This window comes from Chelon labrosus (genome assembly GCF_963514085.1).
Source record: "Chelon labrosus genome assembly, chromosome: 12".
NCBI classification, from domain to species: Eukaryota; Metazoa; Chordata; class Actinopteri; order Mugiliformes; family Mugilidae; genus Chelon; species Chelon labrosus.
The window spans coordinates 19,679,851-19,702,167 of NC_140345.1; the positions used below are offsets into that span (position 1 = coordinate 19,679,851).

A 22,317-nucleotide genomic window follows, 5' to 3' on the forward strand; every position below is an offset into this window, starting at 1 on the left:
CACAAGAAGAACCTTGGACGTGATTGTACACCTGAGTAAAGACCGGTAAAAAGTTAGCAACTGTCAACCACAAAGAATAAACAAATCACAGAGAAATGGAGCAACAGTGAAGTCCAGACTTGCCCAATATTATTGCTTGTAGCTATCAACTAAGTGACAATGCTATGCGAACCGCCAGCCAGCTGTTACGTCACTTCAGCGTTCCTACTGTCGTCAAAATAAAAAAAACAAGACATTGAGGGTGTTTAGCTCTCTGTGGCACGCTCTTCTCTGAGTTGTTACCTTCACAGAGTCCCCACCCAGGACTGGTTGGCCTGAAAGCGCCTATCTGTACGTAGGCTTTATAAGTTCTCACCCATAGACATGAGCTTTCCATCCCTGCAATCCTCCTCAGGAGTTTCATACCGTTCCCAGGCTGGTGACTCTGAAACAGGTTGGCAGCATTTTGTGAATTAATTTTTGCTGCTGCTTTTAAATTCCGCTCTCGGAAGCATTCTGAAAGTTTTTAAATATTTGAAATTGGCAAACCTCTCTGTCTCTCTTACCTCTCCATCTTACCCGTGCTCCCTTCCTCATTCACATGCATACGCAAACGCATTCGCTCGACCTCTCTTTTTCTCTCTCTCCGTCTCTCTCCCCTCTACCTCCTACCTTTGGAGTGTTTTGCATGGTGCCTGGCTGTTTAGAGGCAGTATGCATATGTATGGGCGAGACGGTGGATCGTGACGGGATCTGACATGCGGGGACAAGATCAAAGCGCTCCATCTGATCCCATAAAAACAGACGCAAACCCTCCTCTCATCCTTACAAAACCCCCACTGATAGTCTACTCTGCCAGCCCTGACTCCTCCATCTTCTCTGCTCTCCTCCTGCCTTCCCTTTCTCTCTCGCTTCTCCTCCATCCCAGCATGCCGCGTGCCCACGTCAAGGCCTGCCTGCCTGCCTGCCTGACTTTGCGATTACGCCCCGTGATAAACAATGGCCCGTTTAGCTCATAAAGCAGGAGTGTTGTGCATAATGCTTACAATAAAAGATAGCATCTCTTCACTCATCTTATTTACCTCTCCCACGGTGGCACGGGCGACGAGCTGTTCTATAAATACCGCGGGGAGGAAGGAAAGGGAAAGAAATACAGATGCAGACATACATCTGTTGGTCAAATAAAGTCTGCGCCAAGGCGGCCGAGGAGAACGAGAGGAAAACAGAGCTGCTTAAAGATGCATCTGAGCTTGGAGCCAGGTGATAAAGGCGCCATCTTAAAGCTGCTCCATCCCTCCTGCTAAGTGAGCTTAAAATGTCCCCTCAAACGCCATAGGACGTCATCCATATCGCATTTAGATTCATCTTCATGGAGCATATAGATTGATATGGAAGCCAGGACGCATTTTCCTCTCCCTCTTCCCACTTCCCTCCGCCTCCCCATCTTTAATTCCCTCCTTTCTCCCTTTTCCCCCCCTCCCTCCCTCTCATTCTCCTTTGCCACCCCTCCTTCCAGTAAGGAAGATGTATGAGTTTGAATTATTGATTCAGACACATGCTACATGCTGCTTGGAGTCATTATTTGTTCAGGTGAGTGTCATGCTGCTCGCTATGAAACAGATACCACGGGGATTAAGCGACACAATCAGGACTTAAAGACAGCCGCCCTCCCTAAAATAACATGGCCCGCGCCGCAAGACGAATGCTCCCCAAAACCCGACTTCATTTGTTTATGACTCGCACATTAGTCATTCCTCGCCTAAATTATAGCGCGGGGGTAAAGATTAATTCAAGCGCGGGCTTTTTTCTATTGTTTTTTTACTTCTGTGTGTTTCTTGAAGCCTAATAACGCAGCAGATGAATATAGACGCAAACATCCTACACACTGATTAAAAAAATATAGAAAAAATGAAGAAAGAAAAAAAAAACGCACAAGCTCTTTGTGAAGTCGTGGGCGTCTGAATGAAGAATAGACAGATGTCCAGGGCCAAGACAGAATGACATGCATATTCACATATTTTTTCTTCTTCTGCTGATTCTCAAAAGAAGCTTTCGGCATCACACAACAAAATAACACCAAACAGTAAATAATGCTTTACATTCATTGGATTGATACTGACTATCCAAAGCCGGGCCAGCGCTCAAGTTGACAACAGTAATCAGAAAAATGTATTTGTAGAGCAGTTTAGACGGAGGGAAACTCTAAACACAAGCGCCTTAAGAGGGAAGCGGGAGGTAAAATGTTGCTAACTGTTCATTTAGCCCTAGCTAAGTGGTCAGGGACACTGGACAGGTGAACTCTATTCTCCCCGCTGGCCCTGCAGGGAGTGTATGTGTGTGCGCGTGTGTGTGTGTGTGTGTGGACTGTAACAGAATTTCTCTAGTCCTCTGGGCCCTGGTGCAAAGCAGAGAATAAATGGTGGAGGTGGCAGGCCAGGACAGAAAAATCAATGCCTGCTTATACAGACATGACACACCAGCAGCCAGCTGCATTCTGTGATGTGTGTGTGTGTGTGTGTGTGTTTGGTCGTAGATGTACAGCGCGCAATCATACGGCCCTGTGCTCCGCTGGGCGTGAGCGCGAGTGCCCGGCAACCGCCATTTCCTCTCTCGCAGGGTAGATTTTCTAGCATTTTACGTCAGCTTTGGGATCAGTAAATAACCCTTCGTTTTTTTTTTTTTCTCTCCCTCCCCCCCCTCATTCCTCTCTGCCTCTCTTATTCTCCTACAGGAAGTTTGAATGCGAGTTGTGCGAGCGCTCCTTCAGTGAAAAATGGGCCCTGAACAACCACATGAAACTGCACAGTGGGGAGAAGCCGTATAAGTGCGCCTGGCCGTCCTGCCACTACTCCTTCCTCAGTTTGTCAGCCATGAAGGACCACTACAGGACGCACACTGGTGAGAGACACAGATCTAGCAGCCTCCACTGCGAACCATTACCCCTACTCCTCCATAAACACACAGACTGACTGAAAAAAAAAATCATTAGATTTGCTTTTTGCAAGCAGTCAGTGTTTTTATGAGTCTGGGACAAAGGGTTATTTGTCAAGAAAGACTAAACTTGGATCAGACAAAATGTACTTTCTCGTTCCTCTATAGCGCTGGAGTATACAACAAAATGAAGTTCATGCGAACTGTGAAAATCTCACATTAATTATGAATCTTCACAGCTTTGTTTGGAATAAATATACGCAGGTTTTTGGCTGATAATAGCCACAACTTGTCCATCTGTACCGGTTTTCAACATCCAGAGAAAGTCGAGAACTGGCTCTTGGCAGCCTCGCAGACGCTCGTTAAATGGTTAAACGCACCTCCTGATCCCGATAGGACTGTCGCTGGTGCGCATTATGCCAGCCAATTAATAGCCAAAGGGAGAGGGAAAACAGCACAGGGATGTTCGAACGAATGTTTGTTTTGTTTTCTGCCATCCTCCAGACTTTGAGGGTTGCATGTCGAGGAAATTGAGGTAGTGTGTATTCCCCAATTCCAACTGGTCGTCATGTTTATTTCCCCCCAAATCCATCTGGTCACCAAGTGTGTGTTCCCACAATCCAGCTGGTCAGCGAGTGTGTGTTTTGATCAGATCCATCTGAGAATATTTTGCTTTTGCTGAAGCGGTCGTGTGTGTGTGTTTCTCCGTGATGAGAAATGGAGCGAGATATACGGGGCGGAAAAAACAATTGAGTCGTTCATTCATATTCGGTGCCGTTGCTCCAAAAAAGAGACGTGTTACAAAAAGAAAGAGATCTTTTAATGAACAACAGGTATCAGATTTATAAAGCTGTCTTTCTGGTTAAAAATGTAAGTGTGATGTGTATAATATGGATGTAACCGGTCATTTTAGAAAGATAATGGGGAACTTTAGAACAGATCTGTTGTAGTTTATTCACTTTGTTTTCCACAACATATATAAAAAAAAAAGCTGGATCACCAGCAACGAAATGCAAAACTTGAATCTCAGCTCTGGGATAAGTGGGCATTTTCTCACAGAGTCTGTTTCCCATTCTGTACATACAGTAAAGAACACTGTGGGACTGCTCCGAGTCGTGTTTTTTGCTTAATAAAAACTTTGGATAGACAGATGGTGCGGTGGGCGGTGGGAGGATACTGTCTTGAATAATAGCCCCCCGATAGGAGTCTAAGTCAGCTTCTTTGAAAGTGTCTTTATGCTGCAGCCCAGCAGTTTCCCCTCGGCCTCAGTAATGTCCCACACATGGCTCCTTGATGCCCTTTTAAGTCAATGACAGAAGCAGCAGCAGCCAGTGGCCTGACAGCCTGACTGAGCGCTTGCAGGAGAGCCCTCCATCCGTCACGGGCGCCTGCTGTATGTGTGTGCTGGTGTGTGTGTGTGTGTGTGCGCGTCAGTGTAAGACTTGCTGGATGTTATTTTAAATGTGTTTTAACAGTGATGTAACGTCAAGGTGCCTCTGACATAATTAGACGTTTTATTTTCATTTGTTTCCAGCTCTCATCATTCCCCATCAGGCCGGCTGGCGTCACACTGTCACCTAGCTGTCACCTGAAGAGGTGTGGGGTGGGGTGGGGTGTTGTGTGGGGGGTGGGGTGTGCGTGTCTTTGTGTTAGTCAGGCGGTACACAGACTCGAGCGAAGTGATTGAAAAGGGAAAAATCCACCTCGTTTTCGTGAGCGAAACGATCTGGCTTGATTGGCGACCCCCCCACCTCCCCCCTCCAAAAACAAAACACAATTTGCTCTGCTGTGACCTCCGACACTCCTTTGCCAGTTGTAATTGGTGCCGGGTCGGACGGTTAGCTACAGCTATACAATCATTACAATCACATTCCGGCAGCCGACCTGACACGCTGAAATATTATCTGCATGGGTGTGATCTGTTTAAAGGTTATAAATCGTCTCCTTCGCGGAGCTAAGATGCAATACTAATAAAATAAGAGGACGATTTAAAAGTTGAACTAATCCGTCCAGGGAACAGAGCAGTCAGTAATGGAGGGCATGTGAGTTACAGTACGTGTGTGCGGGCTGCGCGGAGGCTCACGGGACGATGACTAACTGCCACGTCTGTACCAGAGCTGACTGTAATGGTACACACATGCAGCTCATTAGTTGTAAAGTATAAAACGTCTATCCCTCCACCGTCTTCACCGTGGTCTCAAGCTTTGACTTAGTTCACGTCAAGTGTGCATAATTGGTTTATAAGCCCTTAAAATAACATTTCTAATCCCTCGACAAGAGTTGATGATCGTGCTGTAACACTGTGAGACAGATTGAGCATAGGTTGAGCCATGAAATGGGGCACACACATAATTTAGGAGAGTAATTACCAAAACACATACATTCATAAGTTTTGCGGTAGACACTGCATATATATTTAAACAGTGGCCCATAAATACAAGTGCAGCGTTTAGATACCGCTTGCACTGAGAAATTTTGCCCCGAACAGCAATTGTGCAATCAGAGCTTAGTATCACTGGCTGGTCGTGGTCGTGATTACCCGGGTGTTTTGAAGCTTTGAGCATTCAACTCTAGAGTTTGTAGCACTTCCTGGATCTAAAATCCAGCAACAAATGTAAATGGTCTTGTATTTATATAGTGCTTATTGGTACTCAAAACATTTTACAGTCACAGGTCCAAACCATGGGAGGAACCGGGGGTTCAGTGTCTTCCTCAAGGCTCATTTAAAGTCCTGCGGGACATAGACACCATAACCTACGTACGTAGCCTACGCCGGTGCGAGCCATTTATACTTGTGCACTCGTCCGTCTGGCTCCCTCTGTAGAAATGCCACCCAAACGCCAGCAGATGAGTAGATGGTGCATAGGAGGCAGGATCTGAGGAGAATTTTTAGTGCTTTTGGACCAATTGCACATGTTTTTGCGGTCTGTGTTGATGCAACACGTACTCTCATTTCTGGGGAGGCTACGGTGTAGGGTCATAGGGTTGCCATATTTGTCAGTTGATGAGTCACAACTCTTTTGGAGGCACAAGGGAGACCTGCGCAATATTAGGAAGGTGGTCATAATGTTATGTCTGATTGGTGTATTTCCTTACCGTGTTTATAATGATAAGACTAACAATCTCTACTCTGTTGAACCTTCATTTCTACGTCTTCTGAAGAGATCATCGTGGTGCTTACATTTCCCTGTTTGGGGTGGTTTATATTCCTGGAAGGGATCTACGCAGAGTGCATAGCATGTAGGCCAGTTCATGGAAAGAGAAAGGGGAATTGTGTTTGCTTCCTTGGCTACTGAGAGATGTAGATGACAAAATGCATTTCAGATTTGTCACAGCTGTCATGGTTTGCGTCTCTAAGACATGTCGGGAGAGGTGCAAGTCAAACCATGGGGTACGTATGCTGCAGGTCCAACACAGAAGCCTAAATGTATCTTTACTCTTAGTTTAAGCTTTACAGAGCTTTTATACAGTCACCTTAGAATGATGCTGTCAATTAATCTGCGATGCTTCTGCTTAGAAATCAGAATACCGTCCTTTGTCTATCACTACTCATTTTGAAGCCCATTGTTTCAAAAGTCAATGCAGTAAATCCGCTCCCACCATGACCGTTCACACTGCATTTGCTGAGGTGAGAGGCTTGTCAGTAGCTAAGGTGCTGGGTGGGACATCACAGTAGATACTTCAGCTTGTCACAGTGGGAAAAGCGCAGCTGGATTTCTTAATATTAAAAATGACTGCCTTCCGTTTCGGGGGAGCTTCTCGCAGGATCCCCGTGCTGTGCAGCCTGGGTCTCTGTCATGACTTGCGTGAACGCTGAACGGATCTGAGCCATTGTTAACAAAATTTGCCTCACCTGAACCCTTCCTGCTATGATAACTCCAAACGTCTGCTAATGACAAAAAAGGCCTAAAGGCACTTGATAAGGGCAAAATCAACAATACAACACCCATAACTGCACCGTATCCAGACTAGCAACCAACTGTAATATTTACCTCGTGGAAAATGCCGTCACACAGTGTGACGGTTGTGACATGCTGAGACCCCCCAGCCTTCCCAGAAAAAGAAGTTAACACCTTGGCTCTTCTCCTGCCTCTAACGGGATTCATTGTTCCTATCTGATTTGTGTGTTTTTTATGTTAATCACTCCCTACTCACACACCAGTCGTGTCTGAGGGAGGGGGCGGGGGAGCAGGGGGGGGATTCAGTGGTCGTCAGCCGCCAGGGTCATTTGTAACGGCTGATGAATGAGCGACTCAAATAAATAAATAAGTGCACTGCATCTGACCCACCCAGCGTTTCCCAGGCTCTTGAGCGTCGCGGGGAGGGAGCGTGGCGGCGGCGGCGGTGGTTGAGGGAGAGGGGGGGTGGGCGCAGGGGAGGGTTGAACACAGCGACAGGGCCACAATTGATTTCCTCATTGCTTCAGTTTGTCGCTTAATCTGGCGATATGCTGATAAATCTTCGCACTTTGTCAATTAATTTCCCTGAAAAATGAGACCCAAAATGGCGAGCACATCAATACAGCAGCGGATTCCGTGTCAAAAATTAAGCGGTAAAATTAATTGCCCTCCCATCCGCTCCTGCTAAAACATAACTAATGAGGGAGGCAATTATAGCTGCATGCAGACTCCTCCGGGGTTATTTAAAACACACACACACACAGACACACACACACACAGATACATATATATACAGTATATTCATACACACATGCAAAGAGAGGTTGTATATTTTGACTTCAAAGTTCTTTTATTGTCTCGCAATAAGGCATTTTTAATTCCGGTAAGGGCTGAGGGTTGAGGTGTATCATGGGAACAAAAGAGAAGAAGTGATGGGGATGTTCAAATAGTCAAGAAGTTTAAGGGCTCTCAGTGCAGACGCATTAGCCGGTAAGCTAGACTGGTGCTAGACTGTGGCTTCCTTTTAACAAATGTTTGTAACTATGGCCCTGATTTACATTTGTTTGCAGCTGTCTGGCCTTCACCTCAACACGGGAGGATTGATGTTCGAGATCAGGTTAGACTAAGACTCAAAAGTTTCTGCTAAAGGATAAACACATAGTTTTATGGTTAATGTTTCATCTAAATGTTTAGCTTAGCCCCGAACCGCAAATGATTGCAGTCAGTGCAGGGTTACGTTGGGTGGAAGGCCCCCCCCCCACCCCGCTGCTTCGGACAGGCAGCTCCTCCTGTGTTGACAGCGGCGCGTCACTCTTCCGCCGCCCCACCTCGCTGTCCCCACCCGGGTCCTCGGAGGGCTCAACCCCGCAGAACAGCAGATGAAAAGCACACATGTAATTTATCGCCAACGTTTCCTCCTCAAGAATAATTGTGGCGACCGCGGCTGGGCGTAGGGATCGATGGTTATGGATTTTTCTGTGGTGGGGTCTTGTAGCGTTGGGTGTAATGAGAGATGGAGAGGAGGGGGGGGGAGAGGCGGGGCTGGGAGGGGAGGAGGGACTGCCGCTGTTTTTCTGGTAGGGAGAAATGGTCTGACCAGATGCTTAGTAGCTCATGTAGAGTTTAGAGACACAGGAATAACACCATTTGTTAAATAAAATATTTTAACCAAAAGCCTTGAGCAAAATTCCTCTACAATCAGTGTAGAATACGTAAGAACACTTGGACCCAAAGTTTAACACATGTAGTATTTCTCACAAATGTTTTGCACTAAATTTGATTCAAAGTCAGTGGAAGGCTGTGGTGGTGTTTGATTATTTTGTGAGACTTGGGTTGGGTTTTCATGAAGACGTTTTACCACCCATCCACCGCTGGGGACTTTTTATTTTGAACATCTGTTGGCGGCACACACTTGAAAGTCACCTGACTAGGATCTATTAACTTTAAAGGCTCTTTTAGGGTACTGCAGGAGATAGACGCTGGAACTTATGCACATGGCCATCGGCGGTGCGAGCCATTTATACTTACACGCTCGTCAGTCTGACTTGCTCTGTAAAAACACCTCCCAAACACTAGTTGGCGCTGTGTCTTTTTTTCCAGTCGGGTTAATTTTTGTTCCTACTTTCGCTTTCCACTTCCTGCGATGTGTTCCACCTTTATTGATCCAAAACAATCAATTTGAAAATTGCGGAGATGGAGAAGCAGCCGGAAATACTAAAGCGGAAACACCCCACTACCAAGCGGACAGCTCTTGATGTCTTTGTGGCCTCAGCACAAAGTTACATTTCTGGGGAGGTGCACGTCAACTATGGCGCCGTAGCTTCTGCGTCAACTTAACACAGAAGTCTCAACGGCCTATAAATCCTCACCTGCAATTGGAGGGATTTGTTTGGAAGTAATCTGGGTCCTGTTTTAGTTTTAGTTAGTAGCACTCTAACAGCCCATTAATGGCCAAAATACTGCGGACTAGAGGAGTAAATAGGGGTGAACGTTGTTGGGGGTAGATGTTAAGACTGTTCAGAGAAGGGTTTTACATATATGGCTTCCTTCACTCCTCTTTCAAACCATCTGTTTCCTCTGACTAACTTCTCCCCACCAGTCACTTACAACTGAAGAAGCCACTTCAATGAAACTCAAACAAGTCCAGCTGCCGTTGTTTTGGCTTTGTTTTTGGATGTATCGCGACGTGGATGACTGAGAATCTCCACTGAGGGATGAGCTTCAGTTTTGGGTGTAATAAAAACACCCATAGATGTTTATTACTTCTTTGATATTCAAGGTTGTAAAATGTGTTAGATGTTCTCAACTCTGGTCTTCATAAGCGTTTTCAAGCCACAGGCTGAAATGTGTGGATGTAAAGTTGTTCAATATGCTACAAGCGACGCTTCGACCACTTTATACCTCTTTCCCTCTTCCATGTACTTTGGAAGTTGTGCCAGAAAATCCATACTCCACAGCTGTAGAAAAATGCAAAACACATATACAGGCTTTCCTCCATTGCTGGTATTTAAGGCAAGTGATTTCTTGTAGCTACCTTAAAAAAAAAAAAAAGCAGAATAGACATTAATTTATAAGGTAACATTGTTCCTTTAAAGGCCATCCACACTGGGACTGAAAAGTGAACCTGTTTGAGTCGGCTACCAAATGCACCTTTTTTTTAAGGCTGTTTTTCTTCCCCTCTAAGTGGCACTGCATTAAAACTCTTCTCACAGTCGAGTGGCTTTAAATGGGTGTAATAGAGGAAACTTGAGGCTGCTTTGTCTCTGTGGACTCGCTGAAAGCTGCTATCTGTGCAGATGAGGAGCGGAGCACTGCTGAGGCCCAGCTGGAAGAGTCACCCAAATGTGTTATCAGTGTGTGGCAAGAGCCGGAGTTCAACATCAGCATTTAGATGACTGTTTAGGTGATGGGGATCTCAGCTGCGCATACATGCACGCTGTGTATGCACGTCTGAACGCGTGCGCAACATACATACTGTATATCACACCACATGCGGTTTGATTTGTGCCTGCGTGTGTGTGTGTGCACGGATTTGCATGCACGGATTTGCATGCACGTCTGTGTGTGCGTTTTTTCCCAGAGTGAGTCCTATCACAAATGTCGCTGTGTGCGAGTGTGTCGGATTGTGCGTCTGCCTGTGTGCATGGCAGAGAGAGCGAGAGAGAGAGACCAAGAGAGACCATCATGCTGTTAATGACAGAGCCAGATGCAGAGAAGAGAGGAGGAGTGTAAAAAAGCTCTCCACGCTCCCCATCTGGAAGGCATCGCCCCCAAATGAAGTTGTACAAAACCATCCCATTGATAATAAAGCTAATTTTTATGGCTCTGACAAGTATGTAATTATGTTCAGCGGTGCTTTTCAGATTTTATCACAGTCAATAAACCACACTGGCAATTTCCCGTCCCCCATTTGACATATTTACACGGATCCATCTGATTGGAGGAATTAGTTAGCTATGAGAGCTCTGATGGATATACACTAGTGATCTGTGACTTCTGCTCGGCTCATCTGTTAGACGACTAGACCCTCTGCTCATCTGCTCAGTCTGTCTTTTCTTTTCTCACTTTCTCTCCTTCGACACATCCTCCTTTGTCTCACTCTTCCCTTCCCTCTTCGTCTGAACTTGATCTCTCAGGCTTTTGCTCAACGGCACCTCGGCCGTCGGAAGAAAGCCTCTCTCTGTTTTTCCTCTGTTTTCTCACAGGATTCAAGGATTTCATGAATCCGATTCAATCACCCTTTGCTTATTGCCGCCCCATGATATTTGAGATTGCAGTTTTACTATTTAATTGTGCTCGTTTTCGATTAAAGTCGATGCAACTTTGAAATTAAAAGTGATTGAAATGAAACTGGTGACTTATTAAGTACGCTGATCTTTATTTAGTTGAAGGAAAACAGCTGAAACAAAATCAATTTCACAAACTATGTAGCTTTACGTAGTCGTTTGAGGGTAATACGGATGCAACAAATGCAGCAAAAGCCGGATGTGATCTAACCTCACGTCACCTGCGTCTGGGCCAAAAGGTTGCACTTGTCACACACTGCAAAGACTACGGTCATCTGCCACCCAACACATATGTTCTGTGCTTGCTTGAGAGGAAAACCGGGAGAGCTACTTTTAGCTCTGAGGCTAGGAAGATGCTACAAACTCTCGAACAGAGCTAGCCTCTCCTGATTGATGCAGATCAGTGGGCCTGCACTTCATTCTGTCTGGATAATAGCATGAGATGAGATTAGGTTTCGTCCTTTCTCTTCTCTTGCACTGGTTCTCCAAACAGCCAATCGGAGAGAGAGAGATCTCCAGCCAACTTATTATGCCGGATAATCAACGCACTGAACAGTCCGAAAAGCCGCCGACAGGGGTCAGAGTAGTGTACACGGTGCAGGACACACCATAAAAACGGCGTCACAGTTGTACAGTTTCACTTCCAACAAATCCAACAGAGTGATACGTCCTCTGAACAGGGGCTTGCATCATTTTCATGTTTTCCAGTCAGGATCTTCTGTACTGTATTAGACTCAACAAGCTTGAGAAAAATGTTCCTCAGGTTAAGTAGCCAACAGCTATTATTTTAGTGTGTCACTAGCACTACCTGCTATTTAAAGATTCAACTGTTTACGTTTTTACGTAGAATGTCTAACTGAAGGGTTTGTTCAAAACCTGCATGACTGCCTGATTGTTTCAAGTTGTAATCTACTAGAATTAATCGTTGATTTTCACTGATCAGCCACATCATTAAAACCGACAGGAGAAGTGAATGACATTGAACATCTTGTGACAATTCAATGTTCTGCTGGGAAACCTTTGGACCTGACATTTGTGTGGATGTTACTTAAACATGTAACACCCACCTAGACCAGACCAGGCACCCCCACTCCATAGAAATGACACTCCTTGATGGCAGCAGCCATCCCCAGCAGGATGCAGACTCACAAAAACACATGAACATGAAGAACCAGCACAAGATGTTGACCTGGCCTCCAAATTCACTAGATCCCAAACTGATCAAGTATCTGTGGGATGATCTACAGAGGCCCCTCCCCTCAACCCATAGGACCCAAAGGCCCCCACTAACAACATTCTGTTACCAGACACCACAGGACACCCTCAGAAGGCCCATGTCCATTCTCTGATGAGTCACAACTGTTTTGGCACCAAAAGGGAGACAGTGTTATGCAGGTGGTCATAATGTTATGTGTATTTTTTTTTTCATCTACTGAAGATAGATAGATAGATAGATAGATAACTTTATTGATCCCTTTGGAAGGTTTCCGCAGGGAAATTGAAGGAGGCTTAGGCTTAGAATTAGAGTATATTCAAAAATGTAAATAAAACAAAAGTTTGTTTCTCCTCCTCAGGTACCTGCTGTCTATCATTCACTCTGGTTTCTTCATCCCTCATGTCCCTAATGTTCTCTCCCTCCTTCTCTCATTCTGCCTCTATAGGAGAAAAGTCCTATCTGTGTGACCTGTGTGGTTTTGCTGGAGGCACGAGGCACGCCCTGACCAAACACAGACGCCAACACACAGGTACGAAACAACGCACACTTCCTCAACTCGTGTCGCAAACTTATCTACGGATGCAAACTAATTTCCTTGTATTGTCCTCCAGGTCAAATGTGACCTGTCTCAAATGTTTGTACATCACATAGTTACATATAAATGTGGTTATACTGCCCGTGAATTCTTCAAAGACGTGTCCAATATTAGTAATTAGTTGAAAAGTAGTTGACTAACAATGTGTAATACCGACTTAGGTGATACATTTCATAAACAGACTGACTCAGACTTGATCCGGGAGGACAAAAGCTGCACGACTGACGGGAAGACAATACGAGGGTTGAATCCTGGATGGAAACTGATACTCTGAGATCTGAACAGCGGCACAGTGTCTCACTCACACGCACACACACACTTCCCGCGCAGGCACATCAGTGTGACAGGCTGCTGTCGGTGATAGGCATGTGTACCAGTATGGCTGACTGAATCTGAGATTTTTAATTTCAGTTATCATTTCACCATGTCATTCTGTCGCTTAGGGAAATTGCCTTTTTCAGATAGGCTGTCAATAACGAGCGTTTTTTGGTAAACCGAGATAGTGAAACAAATGCTGTTCTTAACCGTTGTCTGGCAGGCGTCCAACGATCAAGAATCCACTTATAAATATTCATTTAGGTTTTCATAATTCATTTAGTTTTTCCTGCCGTTTCCCCCCGAAACCTCCAATTTCTGCCGTCGTCTCCCGTGTTGACACGTGTCAATTCCGCTGATTCGGCTCCACGCTCGAGATCCGTTGTCATGCAGGCCCACATGAGCGCCGTTTCTTATTTGACGGGGTTTTCTTGGCGAGATTGACTGATGGCAGATTTAGATTTAAAGGCCACTTTAAAGTCACATTGTACTATTATATTGTACATCCACATTTCCCAGCTTTCATGCACAATTCATGCCAAAAGTGAGTAGGCGGTAATTAACACTGGACGCTGAATCTATTGAATTTCATGCTTAATAATAGATAAAAGAGACAATGTGGACATTTAAGAATATCCAAACCACCCAGAACTTATCATGCTAATAATCAGTAAACAATAAATGGTTCAATTCCCCATTTAGATTGATGCCAAAATCCTGTTCATCATATAACCTAATATAATGATTTAAACCCTGCGTTTAATTGAAAATGATACAGCAGCTACATATTAAATTTAACGGTACTAAACTGTGAAATTTCTTTCTTTCTGTTTTTTTTTTTTTTTTGTTTGTTTTTTTTGGAATAGGTGCTCATTGTGATATAAGCACCAAAAAAAAAAAAAACAGTGACAGGGGCAACAATAGTTTGTTAGGCTAAACATAAAAAAAAGACCTGGTGGAACATCTCCCAACTAATGAGGTTAATTGCAACAGATCACTAACATGATTGGGTGTAAAAAGAGAATCCCAGAGAGGCTGAGGGTTTTCCGAGGTAAAGAGGAGGATGGGCTCGCTGCTTCTCTGTGCGAGGCTGCTTATGCAATGTTAAATATGAGGATTTAATCAAAATATTCAGAGAATCTGGAGAAATCTCTGTGAATAAGCGACCTGAAAACCAATATTGAATTTCCGTGACCTTTTAACTGCATTAAAAATATACATAATCCCTGCATGTCCTCAGAGAGACTTCTGAAAAGTGAACACAGTTTGTCGGTGCATCTGCAGATGCAAGTTAAAACCGACCGAGCTGAAGTGGAAAATAGTGCTATGGTCTGAGGACGTAAAAAATTAGAAATTCTTTTTGGAAATCACTTACAGCATCCTCCAGAGGAGAGGGACAGAGCGGCTCTCCGTCTGGGCTTGAGCTTGGTGTATACTCCTCTATCCAGTCTACGTAGAGCCAGTGCAATGATGCAATATTTAAAACAAAAGACAACAACAAAAAAAAGATTTGTTATGTTTTCTTTTCACTGTTTTCAGTCACATTAGTTTAAATCATTTTCATTCAATTAATTCGGTTTTTATTGACAGTCTTCGGTATGAAAAGTTTTCGATAGCGATGCACCGAATAATTGCTGTGATTTGTTGCTTGCACGTGTTGTTTCGGCGATAATTTTTCGGCCGAAAATGGCCCAAAAGTGCATTTTCGGTTTTCGGCCGAAAAATTTCAGCCTTTTATCGCCGAAACAACGCGGCCGAAACAACACGGCCGAAACAGGATGTTGTGATGATGCAAGCAACAAATCACAGCAATTTTTCGGCCGAAAATGGCCTAAAAGTGCTTTTTCGGTTTTCGGTGCATCCCTAGTTTTCGACATATATATTGACAGACATCGCCTTGAAAGAATAATACGTGAAATTGTGCCTTTGTGTGAAATATTTGTAGCTTGTTAGTAGAGTATATTTTGCGAACAGAAGTATTACAGTACAGTGTCACATTGTGAGCCAAATCATGTCAGTTGTAACCTCTATAACTGTGTTTGTGTGTTTGTCGGCTCCCACCAGATTGTGACCTTGGTCTCACCACTGTTGTCTGTCTCTCTTTATCTTTTCAACCCCCCCACCCCCACCCCACAGGAGAGAGACCCTTCAAATGCAAGCTCTGCAACTTTGCCTCCACCACGCAGTCCCACCTTTCTCGCCACAAACGCGTTCACACCGGGGAGAAACCATACCGCTGCCCCTGGTGCGACTACAGGTACCGGCTCATTGGCCCGCGCACGCTTGGTGGCGTTGATGGCCACCGCTGTGGCACTGATGATCAGGGGGTTGATAGGTGTGGGGGTAGGTAGGAAGGGATGTGTGATGATGAGATAGCAGGTGGCACTGTAGGGTGGTGTGGGTGGATGGAGCGGGGGGGGGGGCGGTTAGGGGCTTTGTGTGTGAATGCGTGCGTATGGTTGTGTGTGTGAAGGTTGGTTGTGAGAGGTGGAGGGCAGGCAGGTCTAATCTCCACAACGCAACTCCATCTCATCACTCTGCCATCATCAACAGGCCCAGCCAGATCTCCCCATCACACACACACATACACACTCTCTCTTTTCCTCACACACACACACACAATATCACTGTCACTGGCAGGTCCCTGTCATTAAAACACCATCATACCACATCAGTAATTACACAGGAAATTGTCGGTGAAATTGAAAAAGTTTTGGCTGGCGTTGCACATCTCCATCTCTCTCTATCTCCATCCCTCTCTCCCCTCTGTCTTTCTCCCTTTTCTCTCACCCGGTGCTTCCTCGTCAGGTTGTGGCAGAAGAGTGTGAAAGAGAATGATCTCAAACCCATCATTGGTTTTAGATGTACTTTTCATTTGTTTCTTCCTCTCTGTGACAAAGTCATTTCAGCAGCTTGCTGCACCTGCTCCGCTGCAGCGAAGCTCTCGCGACTTGTTTCATCGGCCTTTTGCTTGCAATTTAACTTTGAAAAAAAAAAAAAATTGCAGACAAGTAATAATTGTTCAGGCTATTATTTTGCAATTATCAAAGGATTATGTCACCTTGAGCCTAATGTTATCATGATCAGCCAGAGAAGGGCTTTTGTGATTTAATATAAGGTATGTTATATGTTATTGTAAGTAAATGTTTGAATAAAATGGTGAAGGATTACTGATAGAAATCATGTTAAATGATAAGTTCACCAAAGTATTCATTAGGGATGCACCGAAATGAAAATTCTTGGCCGAAACCGAAAACCGGAAATGAAGGACTTTGCAGATGCACACCTCTTGAAATTTCAGCATTAGACGTTTCGCAAATCGCTATCAGTGGGTCTTTATATAATATTTATATAGTACTTTATATATTGAAATGCGTCCACACTGCAGACATTCCCGTGCTGGCTGCGGTTGTTGCTTGCGTCATCACAACATCCTGTTTCGGCCAAGTTGTTTCGGTGATAAAATATTCGGTGCATCCCTAGTAGTCATTGACTACGCAAAAATAATCCAGATATTATGCCAAAACATTAAAAAAATAATAGTTTGTGATTTTATCCAGGTCTGCTTTTTTTCATTTATGACCAAATACTTAGTAAAACTGTCCAGTCAGTCTCAGATCTATGCATTACACGTTTGCTATTACAAAATGTTTGCATGCTAAGATGATTTAAACGAAGATTATTTGAATAGCATACAATAAAAAAAGTACATCAGTATGTTAGCAGAGTCATTGAGAACATGCTAGCATACTGACAGAACAGAAAGTGTCTGTGAAGGTTCATAGTCATTCAGATCATGGTTTATCTAAAAACAAACAAACAAAAAAACAGTTCAGAACCGGATTTGTGGTGAGATGGCTTCAGGAAACCCTACGAGACCAGTTGCCCTTGTTTCAGCTTTTTTTTGGGGTATCCCACATTTGATAGAAAACGTTACAGTGCTGTATGTACGCTATTCGTTCATTGTAATCAGAAAATCAGTCTGTGGCAAAAGTTAGTCTCACCAGGTCGGTGGCTTTAACTACTGATTGATTATTTGTGGGATACTTCTAAACTTCTAACACTGACTCGCTGTTTTTCTCTTGAGGTGAGATTTTTGGTAACAAAATGAATCTGCTGAACTGAAATAACCCCCCTATCAGAAAGGTATTATACGGCAGAGCAAGCCAAATGTTCCTGGCCCCATTGTTCCCTCGCTGATACATAATGATCATTACAGATAGCGGCAAATGAAACAGTAAATTAGAAGCCCAATTAACATTTTGGTGGCCCCAAGGGTTCCGACAGGGTCCAGAGGGGAGGGAAGGGGGTGAAAGGAAGGGGGTGAAAGGTAGGGGGAGGGAGGCTGTGGAAACGCCCTGCTGACTTACTAATGTGAGGATGAGGAATTGAATATCGGGGCCTCAGACGACCGCTGCTGGGGGGGGGGGGGGGGGGGGGGGGCTCCCCGCCTTCGGGTTGCTAATACATGTTTAAAACCTGGAGGTCTCTGGTGGCCTGACCACGATAAAGAGCTACTAGATGAGGTAGCACGTTTGACCTTTCAACACAAGCCCCGCTCATGAAATAAATGTGCTGCAGTTGTAAAGAAATACGCAGTTGTGTGTGATTGACAGTTCCCGCTCATAGAAAATGGATCGGTTCTGCCGCTATACATTTGATTGACTCCATTACAATATCCGGCGTTAAATGTTATGCGTGTCGTCAATTGATACAATGTTATCCCCATCATGGCTGCTCCCTCAAATGCATGTAAATGAGCACGGAGTGACTGATGTATCAAATGCCACTCATCTACTATTCAGACAGAGATAGATAATAGAGGAGGATAATTATAGTTGGAGAATAGTGGTAGAAATATTCTAATGATATTACTCAGGGAGTCCTGGGCTGTCAATTAATGATGTCTATTTGATTATTCTACAGCTATTTATGCAAGCCGCAAAACTTCTTTACTGTAGTGTTAAATGAATCATTTTTATTGTTAGCGATGAATTTTATTATATATTTTTCCTCATTAACGTCACCGTGGCATCTTAAACGGCCTAATTGATATGTAGCCTCTGACTCCTGCCACGTTACCGTGCCTCTGGGGCTGCTATTGTTTACTGAATGCCGCGCCGCCGTTCACGTCTCAATCTACCTGTTAAAATAATGTTTCAAGCCGAGGCGATGGCGGCTTTGAGGATGACACGCTTACTGCCAGTGCCAGGAAGGTTTGCGACCTTGTAAAGTGAAGGGAGAGATGAGGGAGGACGGGGAGGCATTAATGATGATAACTAGGCCTCCTTGGCAGAATGAAACCCAAACAGCACCGATGATCCCGATACCCCTCCCTCCTTCCCGACTCTTAACACACAAAGAAACACATTTAAATCTCCTCTAACGAAGCGCCTCTCAATTACACCTCTCCCATTACCATACAGTCTTTGGGAGGTAGGAATATGGAAATGGCTGAAATAAAGGGGGAGAGGGAGCGACAGAAAGTGGCAGAGAAGGGGTGATGTATCCATTGAGCATCAGGATGGCTGATTCCCATGGTGAGTGCACGGGTGGGGGAGGAAGTTGAAACAGTGTTGGACTAATTAATACAGTGTATAGTAGGAGGGCTGGTGTGGGCTTTCACTAACTGTGACACCTGCTGACTCCTAAACGCACGTTGTGTTGTTTTAATATGACAATTACGCCATTACCATATCTGAGAGATAGCATGGCCCCCCTAGGAATCCACCCGCGCTCTCTTTAGAACCTTTTAGCTTCGCTTCAAATTTTTATCTATTTATGCTCCCTCCGCTTTTAGAATAAGAAATCAGTTCGCTTTCGATGTGAGATGTATTTTTCTTCGCGGCATCATTTGCGTTCAAATGAGCACGTGACAGTTTAAAATTCAGTATCCTGAAAGAAAGTCAGCAGATTGCTGTGATTTGTCTGTTGTTTTGCGAGTGATGGTTCTTAGCAAAGAGACAACAATAATTACAACGCAATGAAAACCTAGAGTTCAGTGTAAATACGAATTATTTTGACAAACTCTTTAAATTCTGTACGTCTTGTACCAGGGTTTCCCACAAGATTTTGTGGGACCAGAATGTCGGCACATAAAATAAGAGCATGCGTTTTGTATCAGTCCGTGTTTAAATTACCGTAATAATGCGGATGTTGGATTTAGCGACAAGCCGCAGCCTAGGCAGTTCATCAGTTCATACAGGAATACTAAACGTAATGCTGTTGAGACGTAGCATGGACAAACGTACGTAAGATTAAATAAAGTATCAGTGAATAAAACAAATTTATAGTTAGCAATTTAATTGTGCTAGCTAGCTCTTGTAATGTTAAGCTAGTTAACGTTACGTCTAGAGTCGTTTCCTCTGGGTTTTGAACAACTCTCTTTAATTGTAAGTCTCCATGGTCTAAAAAATCTAGAGCAGAAACATCGGGTTTTTAAAAAGTGGCAGTGACGCCAAGTTTTATTAGAGATTAACACAAATAGCTTCACATCCTACGTGAGTTGTCCGTGCCGTTTTCTCAGGTTTCGTAAGGGTAAATTCAGTACATTATGAGACCGTGGGGGAGTAATTTAGACTCTGGCGGGCCACCATAGTATTAACATTGTATGGCAAACACTGTGGTACTGATGGGACCCTCTGGGACCAGACCTTAGACCAGACGATTAGCATCACTTCTTAAATCTGTGCTGCATGGAAAAGTGTGATCAGTATGTAGACTTTTTTTATTGGTTTTTGAAGATTCAAGTCATCAGTGATCCATTTTCTTTATTTCTAAATGCTCCCCTCAAAAGGCGTTTTCTTTTTTTTTGTTGAGATTGCAGCATCCCAACACATTCTTCGGCGTTGTGAAAGAGCGCTCGTTGTTCACCGCTAGCTGCTGTTTATGTATTTCGCACGGCGTGAACAGAACCCAATGAGGGGCCCGGTCTGTTTTATTTTTTGTTTTTTTTAGGCCGCAGTGTACTACGGCTCCCGTGATGGAGAGAGGTGTCTCCGCAAAAGTGAAAACAAATTCTCTCCTTGGCTGGCGTGAGCTATGGCACTGTGAGGCTTTATTGTCCCGGCCAAGGTGATAAGGGAGAGTAATTGCGTATTATACTGTCCGAGAATGTCAGGTCCAAACTGAGCACGAGTGCACCATCCATCAGCGCATGATGGTGTGTGAGACCGTGTTCTACACTGCACATGCTTGCTTGCATGATGCATTACACACGTGTGTGTGGGTGTGTTTGTATGTATTTATGGATTCATGTCTGTATACTCGGCCCCGTGTAGCAGTGTCAGATTTATAATTTTTATTTTAGCACAAACTGGGGTTTCTATATATCTCTATTCAGTATGGATGTGCATGTTTGTCTTCACCATTCAGGGCTTCACTAACACTTGTGTGTGTGTGTGTTTAGATAGAGCCCGGGACCAGGTCAGGCAGCATCATTAATCTGCAGACGGTTGTGTGTGACTCTCTGAGCTGACATCGTTACATCCTATACCCCGCAGTAGCTCAGTGCTCGGCCTGCCCTATCTGACCAGCGCAAAGACCCACAAACTCACACACACAAAGACACACAACATGCACCCCTAATCCTCCACCTTTCGTACAGCTGCAAAAGACGCGTACGGCATAAGGGATGTCTTCACACGTATATCTCTAATGCATTCAGTAGACCTCTGGATACTGCGCCCAGCACCATTACGCACTCAACTGAAAGACTGCAAGCAAAGAAAATATTTGAGAGACATACAAAAGAAAGACAGAATATCTGAGAAAAAAGTAATTTGCCAGATGTAAATATCGTTTGTTCTGCTGCTCATGAAGACGCTCTTTAGTCATGCGCTGATTGTGGGGCCTGTATCACAGAGGCGCATTTAGGCAATGAATGCTCTGAGAGCCTGTCCAAACATGGCTCCTCCCTCAGCTCCAAAGCCCAGCTTGAGATTTCTCATTTTTGTGTATATATGTGTGTGTGTGTGTGTGTGTGTGTGAGAGTGTGTGTCATCATTACAACTAAAATAAAATGTTAGTACAGCAAACATTTCTTGGGAGTGTTGCCAAGCGTTTATCTTGTGTTTTCTCCCTCATGACTCTCATCTTTTAATCTTTTTTTTTCTTTTTCTTTTTTTCGTTCCAAAAAAGGAATTAGGTCTTTTTATCTTTGTTTGTCTCCCTCAGATCCAACTGTGCAGAGAACATCCGGAAGCACATTCTCCATACTGGAAAACACGAGGGCGTGAAGATGTACAACTGTCCCAAGTGTAACTACGCTACCAACTCTCCCATGGAGTTCCGCAACCACCTGAAGGACAGTCACTCTGATATTGAGAACCCAGACCTTGCCTACCTACACGCAGGTAATGTGCTTTTAATAATTAATCTTTCACAGATATAGATTCTGTAATGCACTATGGTAGCTTGCTTAGCATCTACTGCCCCCTACCTCACTAGATATCGTACCCCACAACATCTATTATACAGGGATCAGTCATAACATTATGACCACAGACAGGAGAAGTAAATAACATCAACCATCTTGTGACAATGGAGTGATCTGCTGGGAAACGTTTGGACCTGGCATTTGTGTGGATGCTACTTAGACACGTACCACCCACCTAGAGCAAAACCAGACACCCCCACCCCATAGCAATGACACTCCTTCATGGCAGCAGCCATCCCCAGCAGGATGCAGACTCACAAACACATATAAACATGAAAAACAGCACGAGGTGTTGACCTGGCCTCCAAATTCACTAGATCCCAAACTCATTAAGTATCTGTGGGATGATCCACAGAGGCCCCTCCCCTCAACCCATAGGACCCAATGGCCCCCACTAACAACATTCTGTTACCAGACACCACAGGACACCCTCAGAAGGCCCATGTCCATTCTTTAATGAGTCAGAACTGTTTTGGAGGCACAAGGGAGACCTACAGAATATTAGGAAGGTGATCATAATGTTACGCCTGATCGGTGCACATAATGCACTGAAATACCCGTCCCAGATGAATAGTTCTCATCAGCAGTAAAACTTCATAGAACTTAAAGTATGTCTACATTCATAAACAACAGCACTAGAAATCCTGAACACTTCTATG

General features: G+C 44.3%; 1 protein-coding gene across 2 annotated transcripts in view; it reads left to right on the forward strand.

The window, feature by feature from the left end:
• Window positions 1–22,317, forward strand: part of znf407 (zinc finger protein 407) — a 147,226-nt gene that overhangs the window by 83,032 nt on the left and 41,877 nt on the right. For both annotated transcript variants that reach the window (XM_084557005.1, XM_084557006.1), the window contains 4 exons: window positions 2,711–2,877; window positions 12,757–12,840; window positions 15,358–15,478; window positions 21,397–21,575. In XM_084557005.1, the coding sequence (XP_084413131.1) occupies window positions 2,711–2,877; window positions 12,757–12,840; window positions 15,358–15,478; window positions 21,397–21,575 (551 nt within the window). The remainder of the gene's footprint in view (window positions 1–2,710; window positions 2,878–12,756; window positions 12,841–15,357; window positions 15,479–21,396; window positions 21,576–22,317) is intronic.